The following is a 26,555-nucleotide window of genomic DNA, read 5'->3' as shown; positions in this document are numbered from 1 at the left end:
CCATTTCACGTAGCGCCAAAACACGGTCAGTTGTACAAAGAACCTCCAAAGCTGGTGTATTTAAAAAAATTATATTTATATTACGTTTGACCCCAAAGCAGTTACATTAATTAACATTTTATTTACATGACAAGCATGCATCAGTAAGTGCTTTCTTTAGTGCAGAGGATGGGGTCTAGTGCGGTCTTGGACAAATTCTATTAACTCCAGTGATTTTGCAACTTGCATATCAAGGTGAGTTTTGTTAAATGTCTTGTTGTTGTTGAATTTCCACAATATTTAACCTCAATTTGCACAACTAAGATCTTCACAGTCACATATTTTTTTTTTAAATCATAAACTAAAACCAGACACCGTTAGGCTCGGTTTTATGAATAAATACTTAATCACTCAGCTGAGGATGGATTTAAATTTAAACCCAGTGATGATACAATTCTCTTGTCCTTGAACTATAATAATATTTTCTTTATTGTACCATGTGCAGTTGCGTGTGCAAAAAGATGAAAAAATCCCTGGATGTATATGTAGCTATGGCTTATTTCATCTCAAGTCAATGCTATTTTAATTAAGAAAATACATATACCTTCTAGCAGCATTAGCTAACACACTACAGTGAGAGTTTGGGTGATACTTCCTCAAACGTCAATCCACCCTTAGTTTCGTGTGTGCACTGTGCTCCACAGATGCTGCTCCGTTTGTATGTCCATGTCCAGGAGAGGCCTTCTGTCGAGAACCAGTGCGCTTCTTGTACGTCTTGTGTGAGACAAAGAGAGAACATAATTAGTATAATGAAGAAGTGAATTAAGGTAAGAAAACACAAACCAAAAAGGATTTACGTGCAATTCGTTCATATCAAAGTGTTTAAACTCAAATAGCGTCAGCCTCAAAACAAGCAAAATGACATGCATTCATCTATGAACACACAATACTTGAATACATGCATCCTATAAGTCACAAATATGACTTTTATCTTGTAAAGTGATAAACAAAACATGGGCATTTTCAGCTGTGGATTACGTATTTAAAATCCACAGTTGTTCAAAGTATTGCACTTGATAACAGACAAGTAACTGACCTGAATGTAGAAGTTTGCAAAAAGGATGATGAGCGTGAACATGTAACTTATTTGGAAGTATAGCCAACGCATGGGGAAGCCGCACGGCCATATGACTGCAGACGCTGTGTGGAAGACGGTTAAAAAGAACTGGATCTGTGGAGACAACACACACACACACACACACACACACACAGACACACACAGACGGAGACCAGAGCGACAAGGTGACTCAGGGGAACCTACAGTGTATACAATAATATTGATCCACTGCCAAAGATAACTTAAAAGGATGGTACTGTATCTCTGCACTGCACTAAAGCTGTGGTTGTTGCAGAAAATAACCAGAGAAATCTCTCAAGGTTTAAAGCAAAAAAAATCAATATGGCGTAAAATTGTTTATTGTTTACTATAGATTCTTCTGTTAACCCTGAGAACACAGAGGATTTAGGCTGCTTTTCCCCCATTACTTTGTTAATAAGAATGTGTAATAAAGTGTCTTGCATCCTTTTTTCAGCACAACCTATGTACACAATAATTTTCACCAACTATTTAAACACACCTGAGCAAAAAGTAAAAAAAAAAAAAAATCGGATTGAATTTGTGAAGTTTGGAAGTCATAGTTCACTTGGCTCGTTTCTATGAACAAAGATAACATTTTTGTGACTTCTGCACAATTATCGCTACTGAACTAGGGCAGTAAAAGGCTAATTACATATTAATTGCTACAAAAATAGCGACTCCCATGATATATTATGCAGTGTATGACAATGTTTAAGTCAAATAGGGTAAATGTTTTTGATTGAATTAGTTTTACTAATGATGTAATGAATGTTTAAACATTGTGATTTTTTTTTTCAATTGAATAAAACATGTTATTCTTTCTTCCAGCACCGGGAAAGCAACTCCACAAAGAACCTACCAGCTGTAGCTGTGTGATGTATCTCTTCCACCAGAGGTACGGACGCATGGCTGGGATGGCAGAGAGGCAGTAGTATGAATACATCACCACATGCACAAAGCTGTTTATGGATGCGCCGAAGTACGCTGTGCAGAAAAGAGACACAGGAATTAGTCATATATATATGTGAATATTTTCTGGTTTCTTTGCTCCATATAACAAAAGAAATCATTAAAATGAGGGATGCACGATATTATCGGCATATCAGTATCAGCAGATATTGGCTTTAATATCGGATACACACCAAGATCTAAAAATCTGGATACAGCATATTGGACATTGACAAAAAGTCCAAAATTGTGCATCCCTAAATAAAACTGGATACATTTGGTTTGCGGACAAAATTAGGCATTTTGAAGCAAAACTATTTGGAGGTTTGGGAAACACTGATCAACATTTTCTGGCATTTTATGAACCAAACAACAATCGAATAATTCAGGAAAATAATCAACAGATTAATCAATTATGAAAACAATCCAGACTGTGAAAATTATTTTGTTTGTTTGTACCATTACAATAATTTTCACATCAAATTCAGAAATAATAGAGCTCTTAAAAAATCCCATTATGTCCAAGTCTAATGAAATGGTGAAACACTCGGAGAGCTTTGCTGCTTTCTCACACAGAAAAGAACCACCGTGTTCCGCAGCACAGCAGTGCTCGGGTCAATAGGTGTCACTTTGTGTTTGTCAAGGCTTTGTGGGCAAAACAGGCTGTTTTCAGAGCTAATGGCTTTAACGATAGAGCACTTGAATTATTTAACTCGCCGTGAGCCCAAACAGCCTGATGGATGTGGACACTGGAGTGATTTGACTCACTGGAGGGCAAAGTTGTGTTAGAACACTCACAGTGGCCGCAGGGTATCCAGTTCATGACGAACCACCAGATGTTCAGCATGCTCGCGTGGTGGTAAATGTGAAGAAACGTAATCTGGTGATTGTTCTTTCGTAGAATGAAGAAAAACGTGTCCGTGAACTCGATGATTTTGGAGAAGTAGTACCACCACAGGACCTTTATCACCTAAGAGGCGAATCATAAATGTGTAAGATTTTGATTTAATATGAATATTCTCAGCGTGATAAGCAGATAAGCGTCCAGACGCATACGGCAATTTCACTCTCTGTGTCACACTGAAAAAAAAGAAGCTGGATTAAATTGATTCATTGTCTCTGCAGCTTATCATCTGGGATACACAGCCACTCAGTGAAAGGAACAACCGCAGTGAACCTATAATACAGCACTCCTGTTGTATTTGTACCTTTGTTTTTCAGTTATTACTATCAAAAAATAACTTAATTTATTTAAATTTATTATATAAGTACTTTCACAGTGTAGTTTTGACAGACTCACCTTTTTATCCACTTCAGGCGCACTGCGAATATCCTGACAGTAGAAGTTGTAGCCACCGTGCCACACAGCACTAACCAGCTAAAGAAGATAGATAGATAGATAGATAGATAGATAGATAGATAGATAGATAGATAGATAGATAGATAGATAGATAGATAGATAGATAGATAGATAGATAGATAGATAGATAGATCTTGTCAAATCTTTGAAAAGTAGTAGGCAGAACTATAAATGTATATGTACCCCATTCCGATTACACACAACTCCATCCTTAATCTTTCTACTTCATCCCATCATCAAATATTTACATATTTACAGTATTTACAGTTCCATCAACGTCCTGGATTACACTGCTGTTCTACATCCTTATAATTATTTAAATTGTTGTATTTTACTCTGTTTTAATTCATCTGTGAGACCGTTCCATAATTTAATCCCTGAGATTGAAACACACACTTTTAAAGTTGTCCCGGCACACTGCAATTATAAATTTAGTTTCCCTCTTAAATTATGTCTCTATTTTACTACACTCTTAGAAATAAGGGTTCCAAAAGGGTTCTTCTACAAGAGCTAAGGTTCTACCTGGAACCATTTGCTTCTGAAAAACCCTTTCCTGAAGAAACTAATGGTTCCAGTAAGAATCATTTTGATACAGAGAACCCTTTAAAACCCCTTTCCTGAATAAAGGATTTTAAAAGGGCTCCAGGTGGAACCTTTATAAAAAGGTTCTACCTGGAGCCAAAAAGGGTTCTCCTATGAGGACAAGCCAGAGAACCTTATATGGTTCTACTTTGCTCTTTTAATTCTAAGAGTGTAAGTAGTAAATTATTTCTTGCTTTGAATATTGTTAGTGCCATTTTAAACTGAATAAGATCCGGACATTTTAGAGCCTGTATTTTTAAGAAGCGTTCATTAGTTTGGTCTCTATATTCTGCGTTATTTATTAATCTGATTATCTCTTTTCTGCATTGTATATATTGGTTGAATATTGCTTTTGCACTTGTTTCCCCACACCTTTACACAATAACTCAAATATAATACAATGGATACACATTGCAACACACACAGAGACACACACAATGTAAACTGTAAAAGTGAAACTTGACAGATATGGTGTGGGAAACTCTCCTCTCTTTAGGTTAAAGGTCAGATAACCAGATCTGGTAACATATCCAGTTGTTGTGAGGTTGTGGTTACTGAATATTTAATATTTAATCTTGGTAAAAGCGATTAAAATATAAAGTAGAACACGATATCTGTGCACCTGTGATTTAGCTTCTGAAGTTTTTGAAGTAATGGATTCATTTTGCATCATACATATGTTTTAGTTGTGAACTAAACATAGTTCCAGGTCGACACAGACACTTGAACTGTGATAATATTACCAATCAATATCAATTTTAATAATTATTTTTACTTGATCGGAATATTTGAGATTGAGACCCCATAAAATGTTACCATTAGTGTCAAACTACTTTTCCCTTTACAATTCCAACAAATTAAATTTATTTAACATTATATAAACAAACAGAATGAACCAAGATAAATATATTTAAATGCACATAAATCCTAGGGTTTAATGCAGATTTCACCTACAAACATTAGCCAAGATACTGCCAGAAAAGGAATGACCTTTGATTTCTGAACTATTTGATTATGTTAATATGTCTACACAGGCGTTGTCCTTCCAACAACTTTGATAAAAAGAAATATTTCAAACTCACAGACGAAGTCAGTAAAACAATAAACAATCGTAATAATCACAGCTGATGTGATTAACCACTGTAACCTGGACGTTTGACAAGAAAAAGATTTGGATTGTTTGGTTTGGCATCATATTTGAAAAACTCGACCCATGTTGGAGCCTTTGGTCAGAGTTCAGGGTTGATTTTATCACAAAGGCAACGCTCTACCTGGTCCTTGTTCTGCCAACTGGATGGAAATGACTGCACTGATGATACTTTAGACTTACACGGCGACTGAAACAACGCTGTGATGTTCCAAGGTACACCTAACCACAGATACTATCACTACAATAAATGAAGTCGCCTGTCATCAAACATCAAACTGAGCTCACATGTTGCCATGCTAGTTTCCTCAGGGGGGGGGATCCATCACTTCCAGTCGCTTATTTACTCAGAAAGTCATAAAAACACAGTTTTTCTGCAAACAATAGGGGGCCGTGCTGAGGGTTTTCATCGTTGTAACAATGATCCTGCCAGTGTCCAGCTGTGTCCCCCATAGCACTGTCTAATGGACGCTTTCAGAGAGACAAATCAGCAGCTGCAGGCCCCGTCTAACAAGCTAAATTGCTGAAGCTACAAGCTAGCTTGAGCACTTTAGCTACACGCTGAATTGAGGCCCCTGTCTAATATGTTAGCTTAGCACAGAGACGCAACATTCATTAATGGATGAGTATGGTTAAATATCACTGCCTTGTGCTATGTTCTTTGATTGTGTACTGATTTACTACATGCTGAAACCCTGAAGCTACAAGCTAAAGTGCTGAAGCTACAAGCTAGCTTCAGCACTTTAGCTGGTTTGAAGTATTTAAATTTGTATGAATAATTTGAAAACAGTATTGAATGTATGTATGAATTAACAAGAAGTTGAGGTGAACAGGAATTTAAAAGGCATTCAATTAGTTGGAAAAAGTACAAATAGACTAAAATGCACATGACATAAGGGTGGAAATTGGAGTCTGATGCGTCCAATGGCGTTAAAATTGTGTCTGTTAATCCCTCACTCTACAGGATAATTTGGCCAGATAATCTCTTCAAATCAGCCTAAAATCAGAGGGCAACCACGATTGTTGTGAGGACCAGATCTGGACCAAAATCTGGCCAATTATCCTCCAGTGTGGGGGCAGGCTTTAACTCACTGTTATCCCTTGTTTCAGTGCTACTATTTCCTCGTTTTAGCATAACATTTTGAAACTGACAATCTTGCTTATAGTTTAGATAAGAAGACTGATAAGTATTTCACATAATGCCTTTGAAGTCAAATATCAACCTAACCTCCTTCTTCTTCTTCTCCCTTTAGGAGTCGCCATGGCGGATCATCTTGCAATCTAACCTACATAGATATTGTACAACTGCTCCTGTAAAACCGCAAATTTATATTCTATACGCAATCCAATCCTAGACAGTGTTTTAGTCTGCGCACTACTAAAAATTGTATTAATCTGACAGACATTGGTGTGACGTGAATTAATTCTGGCAAGACGTTGCCGTGATTGCGTCAGCTTCCACATGCCTCAGTGCTGCTCAGCGGTCGTGCGGTATGTTTACCTCGTAGAACATGTAGAAAGACAAGAGCGTGAGGCCCAGATTGTAGAGCACCAGAAGGCCTCTGCAGGAGTACGGCTGCCTGTGCTGCATGTACTTGGGCCCCATCCACACAATCAAAAGGTACACGACTGTGAGTGCAAAGGTTGGTGGGTAGTCGTCCAACAGCAGCCATCCCCTCACCCGCTGGTCTGAAATATGGAGATAAAGAGGACGCGTTTCGCTGCCGTCTCACTGGTAACAACTAATCATCTTCAGAGAGAGGTGACGACCAGTCGTTGAGCAATGTTTGCTCAATACCTCGAAAGGTTGCCAAGTAAGAAAAGTGACAAATCACACTGGCAAGTATGTGCAAGTCCATACAGCATGTAATGAGATTTTATACAATATTTACCCAGTTGCAACATTTTCTCTTCACTGTAATTATTATCTGAAGTGTATGCGGTAAGTGCATGACTTCGTTACTGTACTTAAGTTATTTATATTTCTAGGAACTTTTACTCTACTTCATTTCCTCTAACTATCTTTGTTTCTCATTACTACCAAATAAAATCAGAAGAAGAAGAGTTGGTAATGGTCTGTATTTTATATAGCCTGTAGGGTTTTCTAGTCTTGATGTGCTGCTTTACACTATAGTTTTGTTATTCAACCATTCACACGCTTCAACGTGGGGTTAAGTGTCTTGCTCAAGGACACATATAGACTAGCAGAGCCAGGAATCAAACCCACAACCTTCCAGTTGATAGGCAACTCGCCCTACCACAGACCTACCATGGCTCTATTGTTACAACTCAAAATCATTAAAACATCAATGTTATATCATAAAATGACTTTTGACACTTAAGTACAGTAAATGTCATCTACTTTAAGACTAGTACTTTAAAACTGCTTACATCAGAGATGAGAGTGACAATACAGCATATACATACCTCTGGGACCCAGCCATGAGTCTATGTGAGTGTTGAGTTTATGATTGAAGGCCTCCATTTGTTACCTAAACACAGCACGAGACACAGCCGTTAATAATTTCACATCATGCACTTTGGTCATAAAAAGGATGTGATGAGATGTGTTAATGTTAATTGACTGCTAACACTAACGTTAACACAGATGCGGAGCAGGAGGCATATGCTGTACAGTAGTGTGGGTTTGACATTTGTGCTCCAGCCTGTACATCCTGATTCTCCAGTGTAAGTTTGTTTGACGTTAAATGTTATTATTTTTAATTCTAGAGTCTCTATCTTGGTCTAGCCATTTGACCACACCTGTTAAGTACTAAATTCAGGTGTTCCAAACAGTCTTTGGACTCCAATAAAGGGTCCAATCTTAATGCCTCAGCACACCAAGACATTTGGGACAATGCTGAGCCTCCAACCGTTTGAGGAATGTGACCCAGTGCGCAAAGCAAGGGCTATAAAAACATGGTGTGTCGAGGCTGGTGTCGAAGAACTCGACTGACCTGACCTCAACCTCAGCGAGCGACTTTGGGATGAACTGGAACACAGATTGCGAGCCAGCATCACTGTGTGTCTGACCTCATAAATGCTCTTCAGAATAAATGAGCACAGATTCCCATAGAAACACTTCAAAATCTTGAGGAAAGTCTTGTGGAAAGAAGTATGGAAGCTGTTACAGCTGCAAAAGGGGGACCAACTCAATATTGATGTACTGTATATGCACATATATACCCCTCTGAGCCAGTTTGTGACAGGTCTTTTCAGGCACAGCGTGAGATTTAATTTGATATTGCTTAGTAGGCGTCTTTTTTGAGTTTCGGTCCCTATTCTTGTCACTTGTTACTTGAGTTATGAGGATCCATTTGTACATTTGCCTTTTTCGCTTGGACCCAATATTGACATGTTACTAAACAGTGACACATGATCTGCTCCCTCCATGGGCACCAAGTTCAAATGTGTTATCTTGTGAATTTGGTGTTTAAAAGGCTGATTTTTCTGTGTATAATTTGGTGCGGGTGGTTTACATACTTCAGAAAAGGCTGTCTAAAGTGGCTAAATGTGGTTTTTCACCCTCTGTCCCTGATGGCACCAGTGTTATCAGAACGTGTCTGGCAGCTCCAGATTGGTGCGCGGAAAAAAACTGTGTCATGCTCAGCGATGACAGTATCACGGCGATTGCTCGTACGTCCACGTTTCAGGAAACATGAACTCCCTTTAACTGGTTTTCTTGACAAAGAAGTGGAGAAAATGAGAACCTGAAACCTAGCATTCATTCATCTTCATTCATTCATCCACCGCTTTATCCTCCACATGAGGGTTTGCCGGTGCCAATCCCAGCTGACATAGAGCAAAAGGCGGGGTATTAGGTTGCCAGTCCATCACAGGGACACATAGACAAACAAACTCTCACACTTAAATCTGTCTAATCCCAAAATCTGCATGTTTTTGGACCTTAAGAGGAACTCAGAGAACCTTTCTTTAGCATCAAAGTCCTGCAGCACTATATCACCAAAAACGCCCACTCACAGCTACAAAATTTGCATTGTGTCTGCGTTTTCTGTTTTCACCTGAGCTACCCATTATTATCAGTCTAGTTATGTCACATACAGACTGCACCTGAGTCTACACCTGGAAATACTGCATAACACAAGACAAATAAGTGCCTCTGCTTCCATAATACCTCCTTCAGCTTCAGCGAGGAGACTCAACTGTAACTGCGTGTTAACCTGTTTCTCTGCATTACTGAATACATGCGTCATATAAAATATGTCTGTGGAAGAAGGAAAGAAAAAAAAATCTCAGCTCCATGTGTTGACAGAATGAACTTGAACAGAAATAGGAGAACGTCTATCAAATTCAGCTAAAGCAACTCTATTTGATTCGCAAGCAGCTCTGTGCAGTGCGGTCATATGATACTGACATATGACCAGCAGAACTGAGGCGGCACGTGACCTTATTTTCACTTTATGCTTAACGTCAACTTAATGATATATGTATTCATCGTCCCAGTTGCCTAATTGCACACACACACACAAAGTGAGACCCATGAAACCCATGTCACAGCAAGTCGAGCCAAATCATCACATTTTATGGATTGCCGCTTGTGAGTCCACAATCACTTATCTACGGGAACTAAATACGGCTTATTCTGGTCACGCACCCGTCCAGAAAAGCCTGTGCTCTGATTATCAAAAATGCATTAGGGCACATGTGTCAAACTCAAGGCCCGGGGGCCAAATGTGGCCCACCACGCCATTTTATGTGGCCCGCGAGTCATTAATTGGTCTCAAAATAAAATGTGTTAAAATAGGTCTACGCTGCTTTAAGGCGTGCGTTGACATACACTACATTTCCCACAACGCATGGCGATTGTGTGACCCGCAAAGTGACGGCACCGCCACTCGATCACAGTGTATCGTTGTGCATCATGTGACGAGTGAAATTTAATAAGTAATAAATACAGAAAGTTATTTAGCAATATGTTACGGAGTAGTGACCTTTATTTTACATTATATTTGGTTACATTTAGTTACATTTATTCTGTATGACAGTTACATCTGGCCCTTTGAGGGTAACAATTATGCTGATGTGGCCCTCAGTGAAAATGAGTTCGACTCCCCTGCATTAGGGTGTACACCCAAACATCACCATGACCCACAACCCGGCGGAGACAGACAGACAGACAGACAGACAGACAGACATGTTAGCAGCAGCAACCGTCAATGAGTCTTTGCTGCGTATACAACACGTCAGTCCGTACAACAGAAGCAGTGTGAAAAAAAAGTAGTAATCACAGCTGATAAAAGGTTTGTGGTCAGAGTCGGTGCCAGTGATGCAACGATGACACACAGACAATAATGAAATGTCTGTGTGTGTGTGTCATAGCATTTATTTATACAGTGTGCATTCATGTATGTCCACATGGAGTCTACTTATCAGGAAATGATAAATAATAAGTCCTCACACAGATCGTATGTATGAATGTTGTGGCATGGTTCGCATATGGCGACAAAACGACAGATCGATAGGTATTCTGTGCATGTCGTCTTTTAAATATTGTATAAATATTGATATTAATATTCGGCTTGGCTGCACCTACAACGCTGCAGGACCAACACATTAAAAACAGAGGGTCTCAAACTTGCGGCCCGTGGGCCAAATGCTGCCCTCAAATCATTTAACCCTTTAAGTTGCACACCAAGAAAAAAGCAAAGGCAATGATTTCTTTGCATTTTTTAATTATTTATTATTTTATTTACTTATGATAACAATAACGAAAATCAATATTTATTTATTTTTTAAGTAGACACTACAATATTTCAGCTACCAAACGGTTGAGACGTCTGTTCATAATAAAACTGGTTTGCATAATTCATAAAGTACAACATTCAGAACAAGTGACATAAAGTGTTAGTGAGTTCAGCTTGATGCATTTTTCAATGAGATATAGTGACTTAAAGTGTGGTCGACCAAATGGTTGAGTAGTACCTTAAAGGGTTAATGCAGCCCATCAATTAATATCATTATTTCTTTTTTTTTCTTTTTACATAACATCACAAAAACATCAAAACAAACACTTGTATTTGTAAAAAAAAAATCTATTAAATGTCGTCACAGATATCGTTGTAGGGACATAAAGACGGAATATTGTGATTAGTTATACTAGTTACAGATTAGTTATAGTTTCTTCGTGGTCATTAGAGTTGGTTAAAATCGTACTTTAATGTTGCTGAAGCGCAGTTAACCTCATAACATGTTCGACAGTGGATCACATGCGCAACCTAAACGTCCCTTTACGCACAGCAGGGGAGCGCACAGTGCGCCATCACATCATCATCATCATCGTCATCTCACTTTAAACTTGCAAATACGAATTACCTCACGTGTTTTTTTTTTTTATGACTGTAAGTAAAAAACTTATCGGCCATCGCTTCAGCATCACGCGAACACACCGCTGCTGTAAATGACGCTCAGATATAATCGACGCCGTGCGCGAGGAAACGTTTTCACATCATGCTGAGAAATGAATAAAACAAGTGAAAAGCCTTACCATGAAGTTCAGCAGTTACCCACACACACACACAGAAACACACACACACAGACACACACACAGGGATGTAGATGGTGGACGCAGAGAGAGGGAGAGAGATGCAGATCTGTGGTGTGTGTGTGTGTGTGTGTGTTTGTGTGTCTGTGTGTGTGTGTGTCCACTTTTAGAGGCGGGGAGAGAGATCGGCTGAGTAACCCTGGCTCATGTGTGACTGGTCCGCTCTGAGCGCAATGTGCAGCCTTGTCGCTCAGTGGGAAAAAGTGGGAGGAACTGGCCCGGTGCCCTGCAGGAGGTTTAGAGCCAGGAGGTGACCCTCCACCGGTGTGTTGCAACCACACACACACACACTCACACTCTTTCAGAGCAGAGGACTGAGGAAATTGAATAAATGCAGGAAGAGTTCAAATTTGCCAGGGCCGTTTCTAGATTTGTGGGGGCCCCAGTGCATGATACTGTTTTGAGGGGGCCCCCCATTGTTTGCCAAACTGAGAGATTATTAACCCTTTATGTTGCTTTTCCACCATACAGTTGTAGCACGGCTCGGCACGGCTCGACTCGGCACAGTTTGGGACATTTTAACCGTTTAGGACAGTGCTTCTCAATTATTTTCTGTTCTGCCCCCCTGATGATGAAGAAAACATTTCGGCCACCCGACTCTCCCCCCGTGGCTATAAATAGTATAATTTGTCGCTAAAATTATTACACCTCTGCAGAACATTGTATGCTTATTAAGGGCGCTTTCACACCTATCGTTCGATTGCTTTGGTCCGCGCCAGTCAGAAAAAATTGACAATGTAGCAGACAGACGTGGGTACGGTTTGTTTTCAGTATACATATTTCTAAACGAACCAAAACAGATTGCTAAGACCATCAGTACCGGAACCGGACTAACCCCCAATTTCCACCGGGCGTGTCACCGCGGCGGAACGTAAAGCACCGCTGAGCCGTTGAGGTTCCGAAGCGCTAACGCGCCCGGTGGAAATCCGGGGTTATCCCGTATCTAATACCCATAATGCTGCAATAAACTAGACCGTTTCGTCCCATTTGGTTTGGTTGCTTTCACACCAGAGGAATCGTACCAAAGTAGGCCGGATAAAGCGGTCCGGTTGATTTGGTGCGCACCAAATGCTGTAGGTGTGAAAGCACCCTAACATTAAAGAAAACAAAACATAGTTACAACAAAGAATAACTTTATTAACATTGTTTTTTTAGTCTGTAACAGAAAAGATTTACAGTGCATCAATTTGTGGATGTGGATGTGCAATTACACTTAATTTGGTAAAAATGTCATTTTCCCCCTAGCATCGCATCATGCCCCCCCCCCCCCCCCAGGGGGGCCCGCCCCACTATTTGAGAAGTCGAGATCTACGAGAAACCGACACATCCAGATACAATTTTTTTATTATTATTATTTTTTTTAATTATTTTTGTTGCTGAAATTTTGCTGAAACTTGGCAACTTATGCATTCTTCTACCTTGGGAAGCGGAAGCTATAGTTTCTTGTAGAGTCAGGGCAGTCGGCGCTGGTTGCAAGTGTCAACTGTCGCCATGACCTGAGAGTAGAGTTTAGATCGGGCCCAAAAAAACAGCCCGACCCATTAACTTATGAGCCTGAGCCCTAATTTTCTCCATGGACTTTGGTGTGGGAGAGTTAACCATTATACTAGATTCAAAGCTGGGTCGCATCACCCTGGTTTCAGTAGGCGTTATAATGACCAAATCATTCTGTACTCTATAAATATCTATTTCTGTCCATCCTTTAACTTGCACGTTTTCTCATTTATTACTTCTTTTATATACAGATATGTGTATTTTGCCATGTCATGGTAAATATATGACATGGCAAAAAAATATCATCTATATCTTATCACATTAGTGTGACATTAATAATGTTATAGGAGATACAGATATTTAGTCTGTACATATGTGACGTGTCTGCAGGTATCAGAGGTCATTCCATTTTTACACATTTTACAGAGTCTTATCTCTGACGGCTGGATGATAAGTCTGCCGTTTTCACATAATTGTTTTGTTTCTGTGTTTCTACAGAGGTTTTTACACATGTAAATTTGTGTTTTTGTCATTATTTGTGATTCATGATATGTTTTTGTTGTTATTTTTTGTGTTCGATAGATCATTTGTATTCCTGAAAACATTGGACAATCCTTTTTTTTCTTAAACGTTAATCCCTTTTGTGTTGAAGTTTCAGTGCGGACCAAATTCTTAAAGAGTCAATCAAATATTTATTTATTCATTTATTTGTTTATTACATACCAGCGGAGGTTATATTTGCAGCACAAGTCAATATTATTTTAATCTCGCAACTGTTTACCTAAACTGAGCGGCCTTTGCAGAGGTTTGTGCACTCTGGAGTTTATTTTTAATTTGTTTATCATTGTTTAACAGCACAGTGTAGGCCTGTATCAGCTGTGATCATCAGATCAGGTCAAACTGAGGTCTCAGTTCTCGTCACAGGTCACTTTTATGTGGAGCTGCAGTTCAACATCACCATCTTGTGGTTGAGAAGGTTCGGTCGTTAGCTGCAGGACGTGCATGTGTGTGTAAAAGCACTTTTGGAGCACATTAATCTACATTTATTTACCCACACTATTATTAAATGGAGTCAAATATGTTGAAGTGTTTGTTTTTTTTCATTTTTGAGTGGAAATTATTTTCTTTCCACTTGTAATTTATGAGATTTTGACCAAATAATCTGCTGAATAAATGACAACCAGCCTCACTTATAGTTTATGTAAAATAACATTTAAAAAAAAAAATTATAAACAGGGTAAATGTTCCATTTTACACTGTTGGCGAGAAAATTGAAATTGTTCCAGCTACAGTAGCTGCTGTATCTGAGATAAGTTGCCGTCCTGCTCTTTGACAAACCTTCATCTTTGACCACTGCTGGACTAGATAAGAAATGACTCAGCTGAGGTTCAAGGGTCAGCGGCCTTTTCTCAGTTATGGCATCCATTCTGTGAAAATAAGCCACATTTAAAATCACATTTTTACAAGTGAATTTATGCTCTTTTATGGTGTTATATTATATTGTTATTTGTATCTGTATTTTGATCTTTTTGATTCTTGTGCTTTTATTGTTGTAATCAATCCTGTTTTATAATCCGATGACCATGTCTGCTGTTTTTTCTTTTATTATGAATCCTATAAAAGGCACCCCGTGTTTTGAAAGGTGCTTAATAAGTCATAATAATAATAATTATTATTATGTCTCCTACAGCTTCTACATCGCCGGTCTGAGCGGATCAGGAAGTCCTTCATCCCCACAGTCATCAGACACGACAACTCAGTCAGTGGTAGGTGCTCAGAGCTCATTCTTGCACACTCCCGCACATTTTATTTCCTTCTATTACATTAGACAGTCTTTTTATATTACATTTTATGTCTATTTATACCCTGATTTATGTGTCTGAACTTGTCTGAATCCCCTATAAGAACAGAAAAGAGAACAGATCAACTTCGTTTTGTACAGATTTATTTTGGAGCTGCATCACACTGCAAACAACTGATCAACATGTCCAGTCTGATGCAACATACAGTAAAAGGTCCCACTACGATGTCACCAGCAAAACGAAATAAAAAGACAAAAAACAAAACAAAAAAACAACCCTCAACCAAACTTCTGATTTTGTGATGTTACCAACCGTTGTTTAGAGCTAAAGATACAGTATTTACAGAAACAGAAATACTAAAATCAGATTGCTGTACAGCTCTTTGCTACATTTACATTCCCACACAGATTATTTCCGGATAAAAATAAATACACATCTGATTTCTATTCCACAACCTCTTGTATGTCGTCGTAATCCTATTAAAAATAATTTTGTAATCATAAAAATCTGAAACATATATATACATACATTTTATGCAAGTGTGGGGTGTTTTTCTTCATTACCACTCACACACACACACACACACATGCTGTTCTGCATTCTCTTACACTTGGACCACTTTTGTTGTTGAACCACACATTTTGGTCTGCGTTCACATGCATGTGTTTTTTTTTACAGTGACGATGCATTTCTGTAATGTTGCGTTTTATTTCATTTCACCTTGTTGACTGGGTTTCCAATGAGCTCCGGGCACTGCTCTTCACCTTTAGCGATCCGGTCGCACTTTAGACACAGGTCGTAGTTGATCTTGTCACTTATGACGCTGTCCTGCTTGTACTCTGGGTGATTAGCGACAAATTCCCTCATCCACTTGGCCATGGTCATCAGTTCGCCTGTTTCGGAAAAGCAAAATCAGTAGGCCATCGGACGTCAAGTTTGGGATTCCACTGAGCGCGTATTATGGCACGTTGTGGTTGCACTGCTCGATCCGTCAACACTTTTTCAGATAATTCACTGACCGACCAGAGAATGAGTAGGGAGCGCTGGGTTTGCAAGAGTGACGTTGATTAAGTGAAACACCATATGGAGTCAACATACCATACTTTATGGGGCTTTTCTTTAGAAAAAAATTTGGGCTGTCAATAGAAACTTGTTAATCTAGATTAATCGTGATTAAATGTTTGCTTTTAGAGAGAGAACAGCCAGCAACGCAGGGTAGGCGTTCAAATAGAAGTCACCAGGCAGCTGCCAGCATATTACGGACACTATCAGTGTGTGGTGTGGTTTGTTCGCCACTTACTTTCCATTCGTTGGTGATGTCGAAGTCTCAGCAATTAGTTGCACTTTAGTTTTTTTTGACAGTAAAGGCAAAGATTCACAACTTCCTTCCAGTCATTATCAATAAATCGTGCCTTGACACCCAACTTTTGTTTTATCGATGTCTCCGTCGCTTCTTAAAATGAATCGCAACGATGAACGTGTTAACTTTGACAGCCCTAAAAATAACACTAATGTTGTATCAGTGATTGACTTCTGGTTCCGCTTGTGCTAAATTCTGCTGAATTAAAGCTTTGTGGTCCATCATCAGGCACAAAATAGAACTCTTGACTATTCACCGTGTAAGTGACGGACTGCTGGAGCAAAGACACAATCGTAGCCAGTGGAAGCTGACGATGCCACAGCGGAGACACATATGCGTTCAGTGGATTCCCCCGGGGGTGAGTGTTTGATGAACATTTACCTGACGCCCGTTTCTTGATGAGCTTCAGATAATTCAAGATGGTACACCTGGTGTCCACATCGACTTCCATGTTTTCCAGATAGCAGTTGAGAATCGGGATGAGGCCTTGAAAAACTCCCTCCTGGTGACAGAAAAAAACCCTCACATGTAATTGTTTGGATGATGAACAAGAGGAGCAGCGTCCAACTGCGCTATATCCGCTCTGTGCGGCACAGCTGGGGCGTGGACACGCCTGCATCAACAGTCAGTATGTCGTTATTGTTTTATTTCTCCGACTAAAGCCAGACTTTTAAAATACACGTGGACACATTAGTCTGACAGATAATGTGGTTGGAATTTGATTTACTGTCGCTTGTATACACTCTAACTGGCCTTTGGAGATCGATTATCTCGATTAATGCTCTATCAGCTTAAATAATTCAATGTTTTTGAAGTTAATGGGTGGTAGTAATACATGGCATGGCACCAAGTAGCTGCCAGCTACAGTTGTTAAAATGTGTCATGTCATAAACCACATAATGCCTAATTCTGCCAAGCTGAAATGGGGCATAGCACCACCTGGTGGAAACCACACATTAATTCCCCACTAATTATTGTATAGTGGGACAAGGAGAGTAGTCAATCAGTCATTCAGTATCAGACAATAATCACCTTTCCGTTGATGATGGTGTCGATGTTCATCAGCGTGTATTCCTCATTACCGCAGTCGGTCTCCGTGCCGTTCTGAGCAGCAGATGTACCCTCGAGGCCCGGGTTGCAGCCTTTTGGTGGACATCACACTTATTACTATTTGACGCTCTCATCACCGCAAGCATCAGCCTGAAGTTTGTTGAAGCTTTTTATTGCCTCTATGCTCACCTTTGAACATGTCCTTTCTGAAGTAAAACATGCCCTCGTTGACCGCATTTCTCCTCTGTGCCATTTTCATATTCTCGTCAACCTAATGAAGACAAAGCGTTTTGTAAATGCGTGCACCCCAATTTCCAACTTTATCAGTTAAAGTTGCACCGAGTAGTCTTTGTAAAACAAGTGATGTAACCCAAATATTCACACAATGAGGAAACACTAGGCATCAGTGGAGAGAAAAAGAGACTCCCTTTTAACAGGAAGTAATTTCTGACAACAGAAAAACAGGCTCTGTCAAGCAAAAACGATCACGAGTGAGAGAGCATTTGCGTGTATACACCAGCAGAGCAGGAACGGGCAGGGACAAGCAGCGTTTTATGTTTGTGGACTACACTAAACATAAAAACACGTCACAGCATGGGGGTATGTGCGGCTGCATTCACCTTTGACAAAGGAATGAGGAAGTCCAGTTTATAGGATAAGATCACTCTGGTGAGCAGCACCACAAAGACCACGTATGCGGCATTTTCAAAGTCGGTAAGCTGTACCTGGAAGACAGAAAGGGAAAAAAAAGAAGTTTTGATAGAACATGTCAGAAATATGATCCAAGAATCCAAAGAATTCAAAGTTTTGCAGATCACTGTATCCTCAGGTGTGTGTTTATATACCGTGTACCACCAAGTGCCGATTTGCCTGCATGTACACACCTGAGGGATTTAAGTGAATAGTGATGGTGCAACTGGGAATTACCTCCATGGGTCGGAACTCAACTCTCCAGCCGATGTCAGAGTTTGGAGGTGGAGGTTTGAACCTCATCGTCTGCCAGTTGGTCGACTGGAGGTTCTTCATAAACATGATTGAGAGATGAGAGTTAAAAAAAAAAAAAAAAAAATCCATCTTGTAAATTTGGATTCCTGACAAGACGCCTTAAGCCAGTTTCACTCTAGATGCATGCTAAGTGCTCTGCTGAATCTTGTGCAACTATGCTGATCACACATCGTTTGCCTTTGAAAATCTTAAAACAAACTTTTAAATACTGAAACTTCATTTATGACGCGTAAAAACTGAAGAAAGATTACTTTCACACACACACAACAGGCCTTAGAGAATACTGTAATCTTCACCTCAAAGTGATCAGACTCATTTTCATCATCCAGGTGTATTTTTTCGTTGAACACTGTGAGTGGATCCCGGATGAAGAGGTGAGCAATGTGTTGAGCGAGCAGCTTATCGATTCCTGCGCAAAGAAAACGTTCAGCTTGTTATTTTTCCGAAATCATAGAGACACAAATGCGGTTTGATGACAATTCACTCCCTCTACATGTTATCCTAGATGGCGTTACCTGCGCCGAGCAGCTGTTCGTAGATCTCGTTATCTTTTGTCAATTCAATGTCATTGTACTTCTCGCCACAGGTGGATAAGTAGCTGTCGATGGAGTCGTATCGTGACTTGAAAATCCTGTATTTGTTGTTTTTCAGGGGCTGCAAAAAGGGAAAATAATCACGTCAGACAATAGTTTGGTTACGTTTAAAGCAGCGCTCTGCAAGCAGCGCTCCCTTAGTATGAAAAGAGCCCTTTTTCGTTCCCTCTCCACCCAAATAAAATTAATCTGGAGCCGCAAAAACTATTTGACCACAAACATGAAGATACAACGCTTGTTGCATTTATGAAATTTCAGAATTAAAAAAAAGTAACACTTAGATAGATAAATAAATAAAGCACTATTTGAATTTGATGTAGTGCATGCTTGAGAAAACCTGCCTGGTACAACTATGTGGATCCAGATATGGACCCAGATATGGACAGGACTCCAAATCTGTACTTCTATATGTACCCATTACTTCATTTAATGGCTTCCCATAGTTTCATTTACTGAAGAACCCCAGCATTAAAGCAACAGATTCAGTCTGTGACTGTAGACCAAAAAAATTCAAAACAACTCTTTCCGTACAGGATTTTTTTTTTTTTTTTAAACCCACTCACCTTCAGCCCGCGCTCCTCCTGTGTCCTGTCGTCCACCGAGGCAGAAATAACTCCCCAGCGACAATCAATATCTGACACATGACCTCTGTAGAAGGGTGAGGCTGCACTCAACGCCATCTTTAAAGCAAACGATAACAAACGTCACATACAGCGCACGCAAACACACGTCCTCACACGCACTTACACAGCATCCGTCTCATCAAGATTGTCGCAAAAACTAATTTATGCAAGAAGTGCCAAGGGACATGATTGCGGATACCAGGCTTAATTTAGAGCAACTGCAGAATGCCTCCTCCTCCTCTTTCTCTCTAATGAGCTGTAGTTTTGTCCCTGTTTAGATTTTGATCAGGTACTGATAAGATTTTGATCAGGTACTGATCAAAATCTAGGAGCGACTGGCCACAACTTGCAAAACATGTCAACTGTCAACCTCTATCTCGCTGAAAATCACATGGTGTGAGCTAGATTTTAGAGCCCAAGCTTTTTTTTTTAAATACATGAACACTGGAAAAGAATAAAAAAAAAAAACACACGAGACATAAAGGGACATGCTATAGTGTCTTCTCACCACAATGGGGCAGAAAGTTGCTAGTTGGTCATAAAGGTATCTTGCCTCATCAATGCTGCACGCCTGGAATGTTACCTGCAAAAGTACAATTAAAAAAAAGACTGAAGTGCATTTATACATCACCTATTGGGGACTGTTACGTTGCAGTGACCCAAAAAAACGAAACATGACAAAAACAACACACAACAAAAGGGACACAGCCTCAAAGACGCCACATTGGTCCGTTAGTTTTAGAGCTGCAACTAACGATTATTTTCATAATCGATTAATCGGTTGGGCCATAAAATGTTGATCCGTTTGTCAAACCTGGAAATGATGATGTTATCGAACGTTTTGTCCACAAACCAAAATGATTCAGTTTTTAATAATTTCTTTGTTATGTGGAGCAAAGAAAACAGAAACTATTCACATTTAAGAAGCTTAAACAATCAGAAATCTTGTTTAAATTATGAAAAAAGCTTCAAACTGATTAATTGATTATCAAAATAGTTGACAATTCATTTAGTTATCGATAATTGTTTCAGCTCTAGTTTTATTCAGTACCTGCAGACAGCAGTTGCCCATGCCGAAGCCCATGGCGTCCATGTAGATGTGATCGGGCAAAGCCGCCCTCGCTGCTTCGCCGTCGTCCTCGGGAAACTCCTCCACAAATGGAGATGGAGTGCACTTGTCTTTGAAGACTTGACAAAAGAAAACACGGAATGGCGCCTTATTCATTCCACTCAGTCGACGAGGCAAATTAAATGCACAGGGCATTTAACTGCAGATCACAGCATGCAAACTGTACACATTAATAATGTCTGTCCTCATTTTCAACAATTAAATTAATTAAAGGGGGGAATCACACGTTTCAGTCGCGGGGCGGTGTGCGCTAGCTGTGGCCGACTATGTGGCAAGAGTTGCTAATGTTAAATTGCTGTTAGCGTGTCACTTCTCAATCACTTTGAGTCGCAGACAACAAAACGATAAAAGCAAACTGACACAGTGTAACTAGAATGCCGTTAGGTGACTTCCCCTCGTAAAAGACATCGATTTGGCAAAGTGACAACACATTTGAAGTAAATTTAACCCCGAACTTACTTGGAACATTTATAACAACTTTCTCTCCTCTTCTGTGACGTATGTTTCTGGTTAGGGTGCTGTAAAAAAAAAAAAAAAGCAGTTGATTTTGTACTTTTTTCTGATTTGTTGAGGGGAGAAACCACATGATGCACACCGTTTCGTACCTAAACCTTGGGTGTCTGTTGATGGCTTCGTCTGGGAAGAACAGTGACTTTGATGCTCCCTTCTCAACGGGATTTGGCTTGTACTCTGGTTTGGTGAAACCTGGACAACCTAACCTAAACAAAGGACCAGCAAACATACACAACTGTTAGAAAAGTGCACTACTAAACTACTAAAGCCTGTTATTATTATACTATATAACCTTCTAGCAGTACTAGACTGAACCCATGTACGATTGAAAGCTCAAGGTTGAGTTCAATAACTGCCACCATCTTTATCACACCATACTTGAGCGCCCTGTTCTTGTAAAATTAAAGTCTTAAAGTCTTAAACCAACATTGCTTCTGCTAACACTAAGCCTTTGTATGCAAAAACAACTGAGCAATTATGCTGACTCGGCTCGTGCTGATTGCTGATAAGATCAGTTTGTCATAAATTAAAGCAAGTGACTCATTAATCAGCACAAGTGACAAGTGAATGTTAAATCCTTATTGTTGTTGCACTGTCTTCAACCCACACTGGTACAGTGATACAAGGGAAGCCCACTTTGTATTCATGAAAGGCTAGTTTTGAAAACCTTCATATGTGTATGTCACAAAATGCAAGTCATTTTCCTGTAAAGTTACATTCCAAGTACCTTGGAAAGGAGGTGATAGTGCAGAGGGTTTCATTCTGGTTGAGGACAGACGAGGCCTCTCGTCGTCGCTTCCTCATATTGCCCTCCACAGTGTTGAACTCTGACATAGTGCCGCCGTACGGCTGCCCTGGAGTTCCTTCAACCATATAGCTGCTATACTCTGGTCTCCAGAGTGTGGGGTGACTGCAGAAACATAAAAGGTTCTGTGAACACATTAAAGCCTTCTGCATCAAAAAGAAAAAAAGAAAAGGCCATGGGAAAAGGCCTCTCTGCTTAAAAAGACTGAGCCTTTTAACTGTATGTCAGCCGTGATATTGGCAGAACAAGCGCAAACTCGCTGTGCATGTGTGTGTGAGACAGAGGGGCAGTAATGAGCTATAGATCAACTCTACTATTCCCACTGCTGATAAAATAAGAGCATTAGTAATAAAAAATAAGTAAATTGTATCATACATAATAGTAAAAACTACAAAAATAATTATGAGGCTCAGTGTAAAACATATAACAACAACACTTAAAACACAGAAAGATGGAAAACTGAACGTCACTGTACTTTTTTAAGTGAATTGAAAAAAATATTTTTCTGTCACTGTGTGCACATCTTAAACAAAACACACCTGTTTGTGCGGCAGATTTAATGTGTGACATAAAAAGCACAGAGTTTTTAGGATTAGTGATGACTTTGAAAGTCAAATACATAGAGCCAGCAGTATGCAGGTGATTAGTCAAATTAGTCACGTTTGTTTGTTTTGTTTGCCTGGAGGAAAATCAAACCCACCTCTTCTACTCCATTCTACTCCAGTGCCTCTCAATATTTTGAACTTGTGTGACCCTTTAACAACATGAAGCTGTCTCATTCAGTGTACACACACACACATGCACTCTTACAACACAGGACTTGCAATAGCAGAGTCATCTCAGGAGACCCTGGCAGCCTTCATTCACACCTCAACTCGGGTGAAAGGGTTAGACAACAACCTGAAAGTGGGTCAGATGGTGATCGAGCTGCATTGTTTAACTTATGAACTATCTAGACAAGTATCCAGCCAAATACCTGAATACCTTTTTCTACCAGTTATTCAGAACTGAAGAACCCACTGGGTAAGAGAAGTGAAATGTCCTCAATTATTTGTCTAGTAGTAGGGATGGGACGATACCAGTTTTATGTCCGATACCGACAAGAACTCGAGTATCAACCGATACCGATATCAGTCCGATACTGTCATTTCAGAACATTTATGAACTGTGAAGTTATCTCCAACTGCAACCCCAACTAGAGAGAGGTAGGAGGAAGTTTCAACGTATGTGCATGCTCCTGGTGTTGTTGTAGGGCAGTGCTTCACGGTGCCACCTAGCCACCTGGCATGCATACTACATCAAATTTCACACACTTTAGCGTCACCGTGTGCAGGCAGATTTCCACCCAAAGACGCTCGTCAAAAAACGCGAAATAAAAAGTGGGAACTCAACGCCACGTTTGCGGTTTGTGTTCAGATCGTTGTCGTGTCTTTGCAAAAGTCCATTGTTTTGTTGTTTTACTGACGAGTTAACAAATACCTGAGCGTGTAAGTAAGTATTCTGATGAAACCAACAACTAATTTGGATCACTGTCAACCAGTTGACATCTCTAATGACTTTGATTCAAAGCAACATGTCAACAATGGCACACTCTCGACTGTTGGTAAGGAATTTAATTAGTATACTTTCTGCCGTTCAGCTTTTTGGCTCTAAAACACAAAACTGTCACTCATTAGTCTTAAAATAAAAAAACAAGGTGGAAACAACATTAAAGTAAAATTGTATTTGAGAAAGTGTAAAGATTTCGGGTTTACATACTTGGGGTTGATCATTTCGCCCTGGTCTTGAAGCGTTTTCACCACATCTTCACCCTTCAGGACGAGTCGGACCTTCTTGTCCTTGTCACTCAGTTCCAGCAGCATGTACTCGACCTAAGGGCAAAGGTTGTAGTTCAGTCTGTAGTTCAAAAACCCTCGACCTCAGATGAAAGCGGACATTTGTGACGCCATCACTTCGATTCCAATTCATCAGTCACGTTTCCTTGACTTTGACGCCGCTCACCCTGTAATCCTCTGTCTGAACGAGGGATTACTCTATCACAACAGCATTCCACATTGTTCCAAATCAAAACACTTCGTACCAAGCTTTGGCACTGTGATGTTTCATGGACTAGAAGTAGAGGGGAAAATGTAGAAATGCAAACCTGCTTTGGGAGCTTCTGAAAACAGGAGAACATTTACTTGAGATGTTGCACAACAGTATTTCCGTTAAGATCAAACATGTACACATAGCGAATGTGTGGAGTTTCTTCATTTCTTGCAAATACTCAGTGTTAGACCTTGCATACCTTTAAAACGAGTATCACAATATTATCTTCGACAACATATCTTGTTCTGTACAAAGTCAGGACAGCATTTTATGAGCTTCTCCGTCAACTTGCGTGCGAACAGATATTAGGGGACTCGTTTGTCATGGAAAACGAAAGCAGCACAATAGTTGTTTCTTGCAGTGTTCTTGGTAGTTGTGTGCATATCACAAATGTTGCAGAATCAGGATCAGAACTGCGATTGTTGGTCAGCAATAAGTTTACAATGGTAGAGTTTAAATGGATGGTTCAAGCTTTTTTTTGGCCTGTGTGGTAGTGGGAGTGTACGAGTTACCTCATGTTTAGCCAGTTAATTATACACAGTGGAATTCCAGTGAGAGAGAGAAAGAGTTTGCCGCGTTAGTTCTTTGAAAATCTCCCACGCAAAACTGACATAGTTCTATAATTAATTGATTTGAGTATAAAACTGAATCCTTGTAAATCAGAATCAAAATCCGAAAAAAACCTGCAGCCCTCCATAAACGTAGATACACAGAAGAGGAACCTTTACAGAGGGCAAGTGAAGGCAGAAAGAGGGGCCCCGAGTAAATCTGTTGACTGAAACGAGGATTAAGTTGCCTGGTGGTGCCGTTGTGGAAACGGTGAGTCCACACTAACAGAGTAGTGAAATAAGTGAGGTGGAACATGTTTCCATTCATTAAAAAGCTTAACTTTTTTATTTCAACAATACAGGTAATGAGGAGTGTTTTTTGGTTTAACCTCAATTATTAATTTTTGATTTGATTACCTATCAAAATATCGATTTGGTGATATATCCTCGTCCTTCCTCATGCAGTACGATAATCGTTAAGCCAGGGCAAATATCGATATTTTATCTTTAACAAATTAAGGCGCTGTAAAGTAAACAGTCCCTGCCTCTTTCACTCTGAGCGTTGCTAAGGGAGCGCTGCTCAAATAAATGAGGGGAAACTTGGGTGGAAGTTACCTGGCCAAAGAATGGACTGTTTCCTTCTGTCAGACAGATATTACTGCGTAATTGTCTTGCCGTATATCGATTATCACATCATCGTGATATTATCGGTATCGCGGAACATGATTCGCGTATCGTGAGGTCCCCTGTGATTCCCACCCCCTATATCTTATGTTGTCAACAAAGCAAGAACCAAACAGATTCTCACTCAGTTAAGTTGTATGCATCAGTCAGACTTCATGACCGAACCCTCCCTGTATTATTCATAACAGAGTGGAAACAGACAAACACAAAGTTTCTTACCTCATCGCCCCATTTCAGCACATCTTTCTGACGATCCTTCACCTTGTTGTAAATGTTGAGGAACTGAATGATGCCGTGTTTTCTGATGTGGTCCGCATATTTCTTGCTTTCTTCCCAGTTCAGTGGAGAGCCCAGTGACAGCAGACCCATGGCACAGACCGGCAAGTGCTGGTAGTGGTGGTGGTGGAGGAGGAGGAGGGGACTGTTACTTTCTCTGACCCCGCACGCCGACTATTAGCTAGCTAGCTGTGGTGTCGCGGGGGGCTAGAATGTAGGTCTCGACCCAAAGCAGTCAGTCCGGGTCCTCGGGGCTGCTGTCGGTGAGATAACGGTAAGAATACAGTGTCCGAGCGCGGCTGCTGGAGCGGCGGTGCTCTGACAGTTACCTCTGCTGAGCATCCACAAGAAGCAGGCCCCTGCTCATAACAAGCTAATAACCGGTTAGCTAAGTTAAGTGAGTCCACCCGTGGGGCTGATGAAGAGACGAGAAGACAAAAAAAAAAACTTGGTGCGTGGAAGCGTCAGCCACGTGAACGACTGCGGACTGTGGTTGTAAAAGTGCAGCTCTGCGGTGTCTCGAAAGTGACGCGGACCGTTGATGCCAGAGCTCGCTCACTCACTCAGCCAGTCAGTCACTCTCTCGCATGCTCGTTGTTGGATGCTTCAGGATGACTTAAATGTACGTAGGCCACGCCCTCCTCCTGGCTCCGTTCACGTGACGGGGTGCGTAGTGACATCATCGTGACTCAGCATTCTTCCCTGCTCGAGCCCCTCCCACCACTGATCTCTGGGCAGTGAGTGCTGCGTTCATGTGCTAGCAGGACGAAGGAAGTTAAAATAAAACAAATCATAATTCTGTCAAGTGCTACCACTTTGATTTGAAAAAAAAAAAAAAAAAAAAAACCCACTTACATATACACTGTATA

At 40.2% G+C, this 26,555-nt stretch overlaps 2 protein-coding genes across 3 annotated transcripts; both read right to left on the bottom strand.

The window, feature by feature from the left end:
• Window positions 1-642: 642 nt before the first annotated feature.
• elovl5 (ELOVL fatty acid elongase 5) lies at window positions 643-7,639 on the bottom strand (the record flags this gene model as incomplete). Its single annotated transcript, XM_083897399.1, has 7 exons — window positions 643-753; window positions 1,076-1,210; window positions 1,977-2,101; window positions 2,864-3,035; window positions 3,366-3,443; window positions 6,656-6,843; window positions 7,582-7,639. The coding sequence occupies 7 exons, from the start codon at window positions 7,637-7,639 to the stop codon at window positions 643-645; spliced, it is 867 nt and encodes a 288-aa protein (XP_083753525.1).
• Window positions 7,640-15,723: 8,084 nt separating this feature from the next.
• On the bottom strand, window positions 15,724-25,779 carry gclc (glutamate-cysteine ligase, catalytic subunit; the record flags this gene model as incomplete). Of its 2 annotated transcripts, XM_083898075.1 has the most annotated exons (16): window positions 15,724-15,905; window positions 16,754-16,874; window positions 17,405-17,514; window positions 17,612-17,693; window positions 18,043-18,147; window positions 18,350-18,442; window positions 18,724-18,836; window positions 18,943-19,081; window positions 19,584-19,700; window positions 20,152-20,226; window positions 20,695-20,831; window positions 21,232-21,290; window positions 21,378-21,491; window positions 22,013-22,195; window positions 23,849-23,961; window positions 25,630-25,779. In XM_083898075.1, the coding sequence occupies 16 exons, from the start codon at window positions 25,777-25,779 to the stop codon at window positions 15,724-15,726; spliced, it is 1,893 nt and encodes a 630-aa protein (XP_083754201.1). The 2 variants fall into 2 exon arrangements, with proteins under 2 accessions (XP_083754201.1, XP_083754202.1); XM_083898076.1 differs by lacking the exon at window positions 21,378-21,491.
• Window positions 25,780-26,555: the final 776 nt, after the last annotated feature.

Source organism: Microchirus variegatus (assembly GCF_963457635.1).
Source record: "Microchirus variegatus genome assembly, chromosome: 11".
NCBI lineage: Eukaryota > Metazoa > Chordata > Actinopteri > Pleuronectiformes > Soleidae > Microchirus > Microchirus variegatus.
Note: the sequence above shows the minus strand (reverse complement) of the source record. Positions and strands in the feature narration are given on the sequence as shown.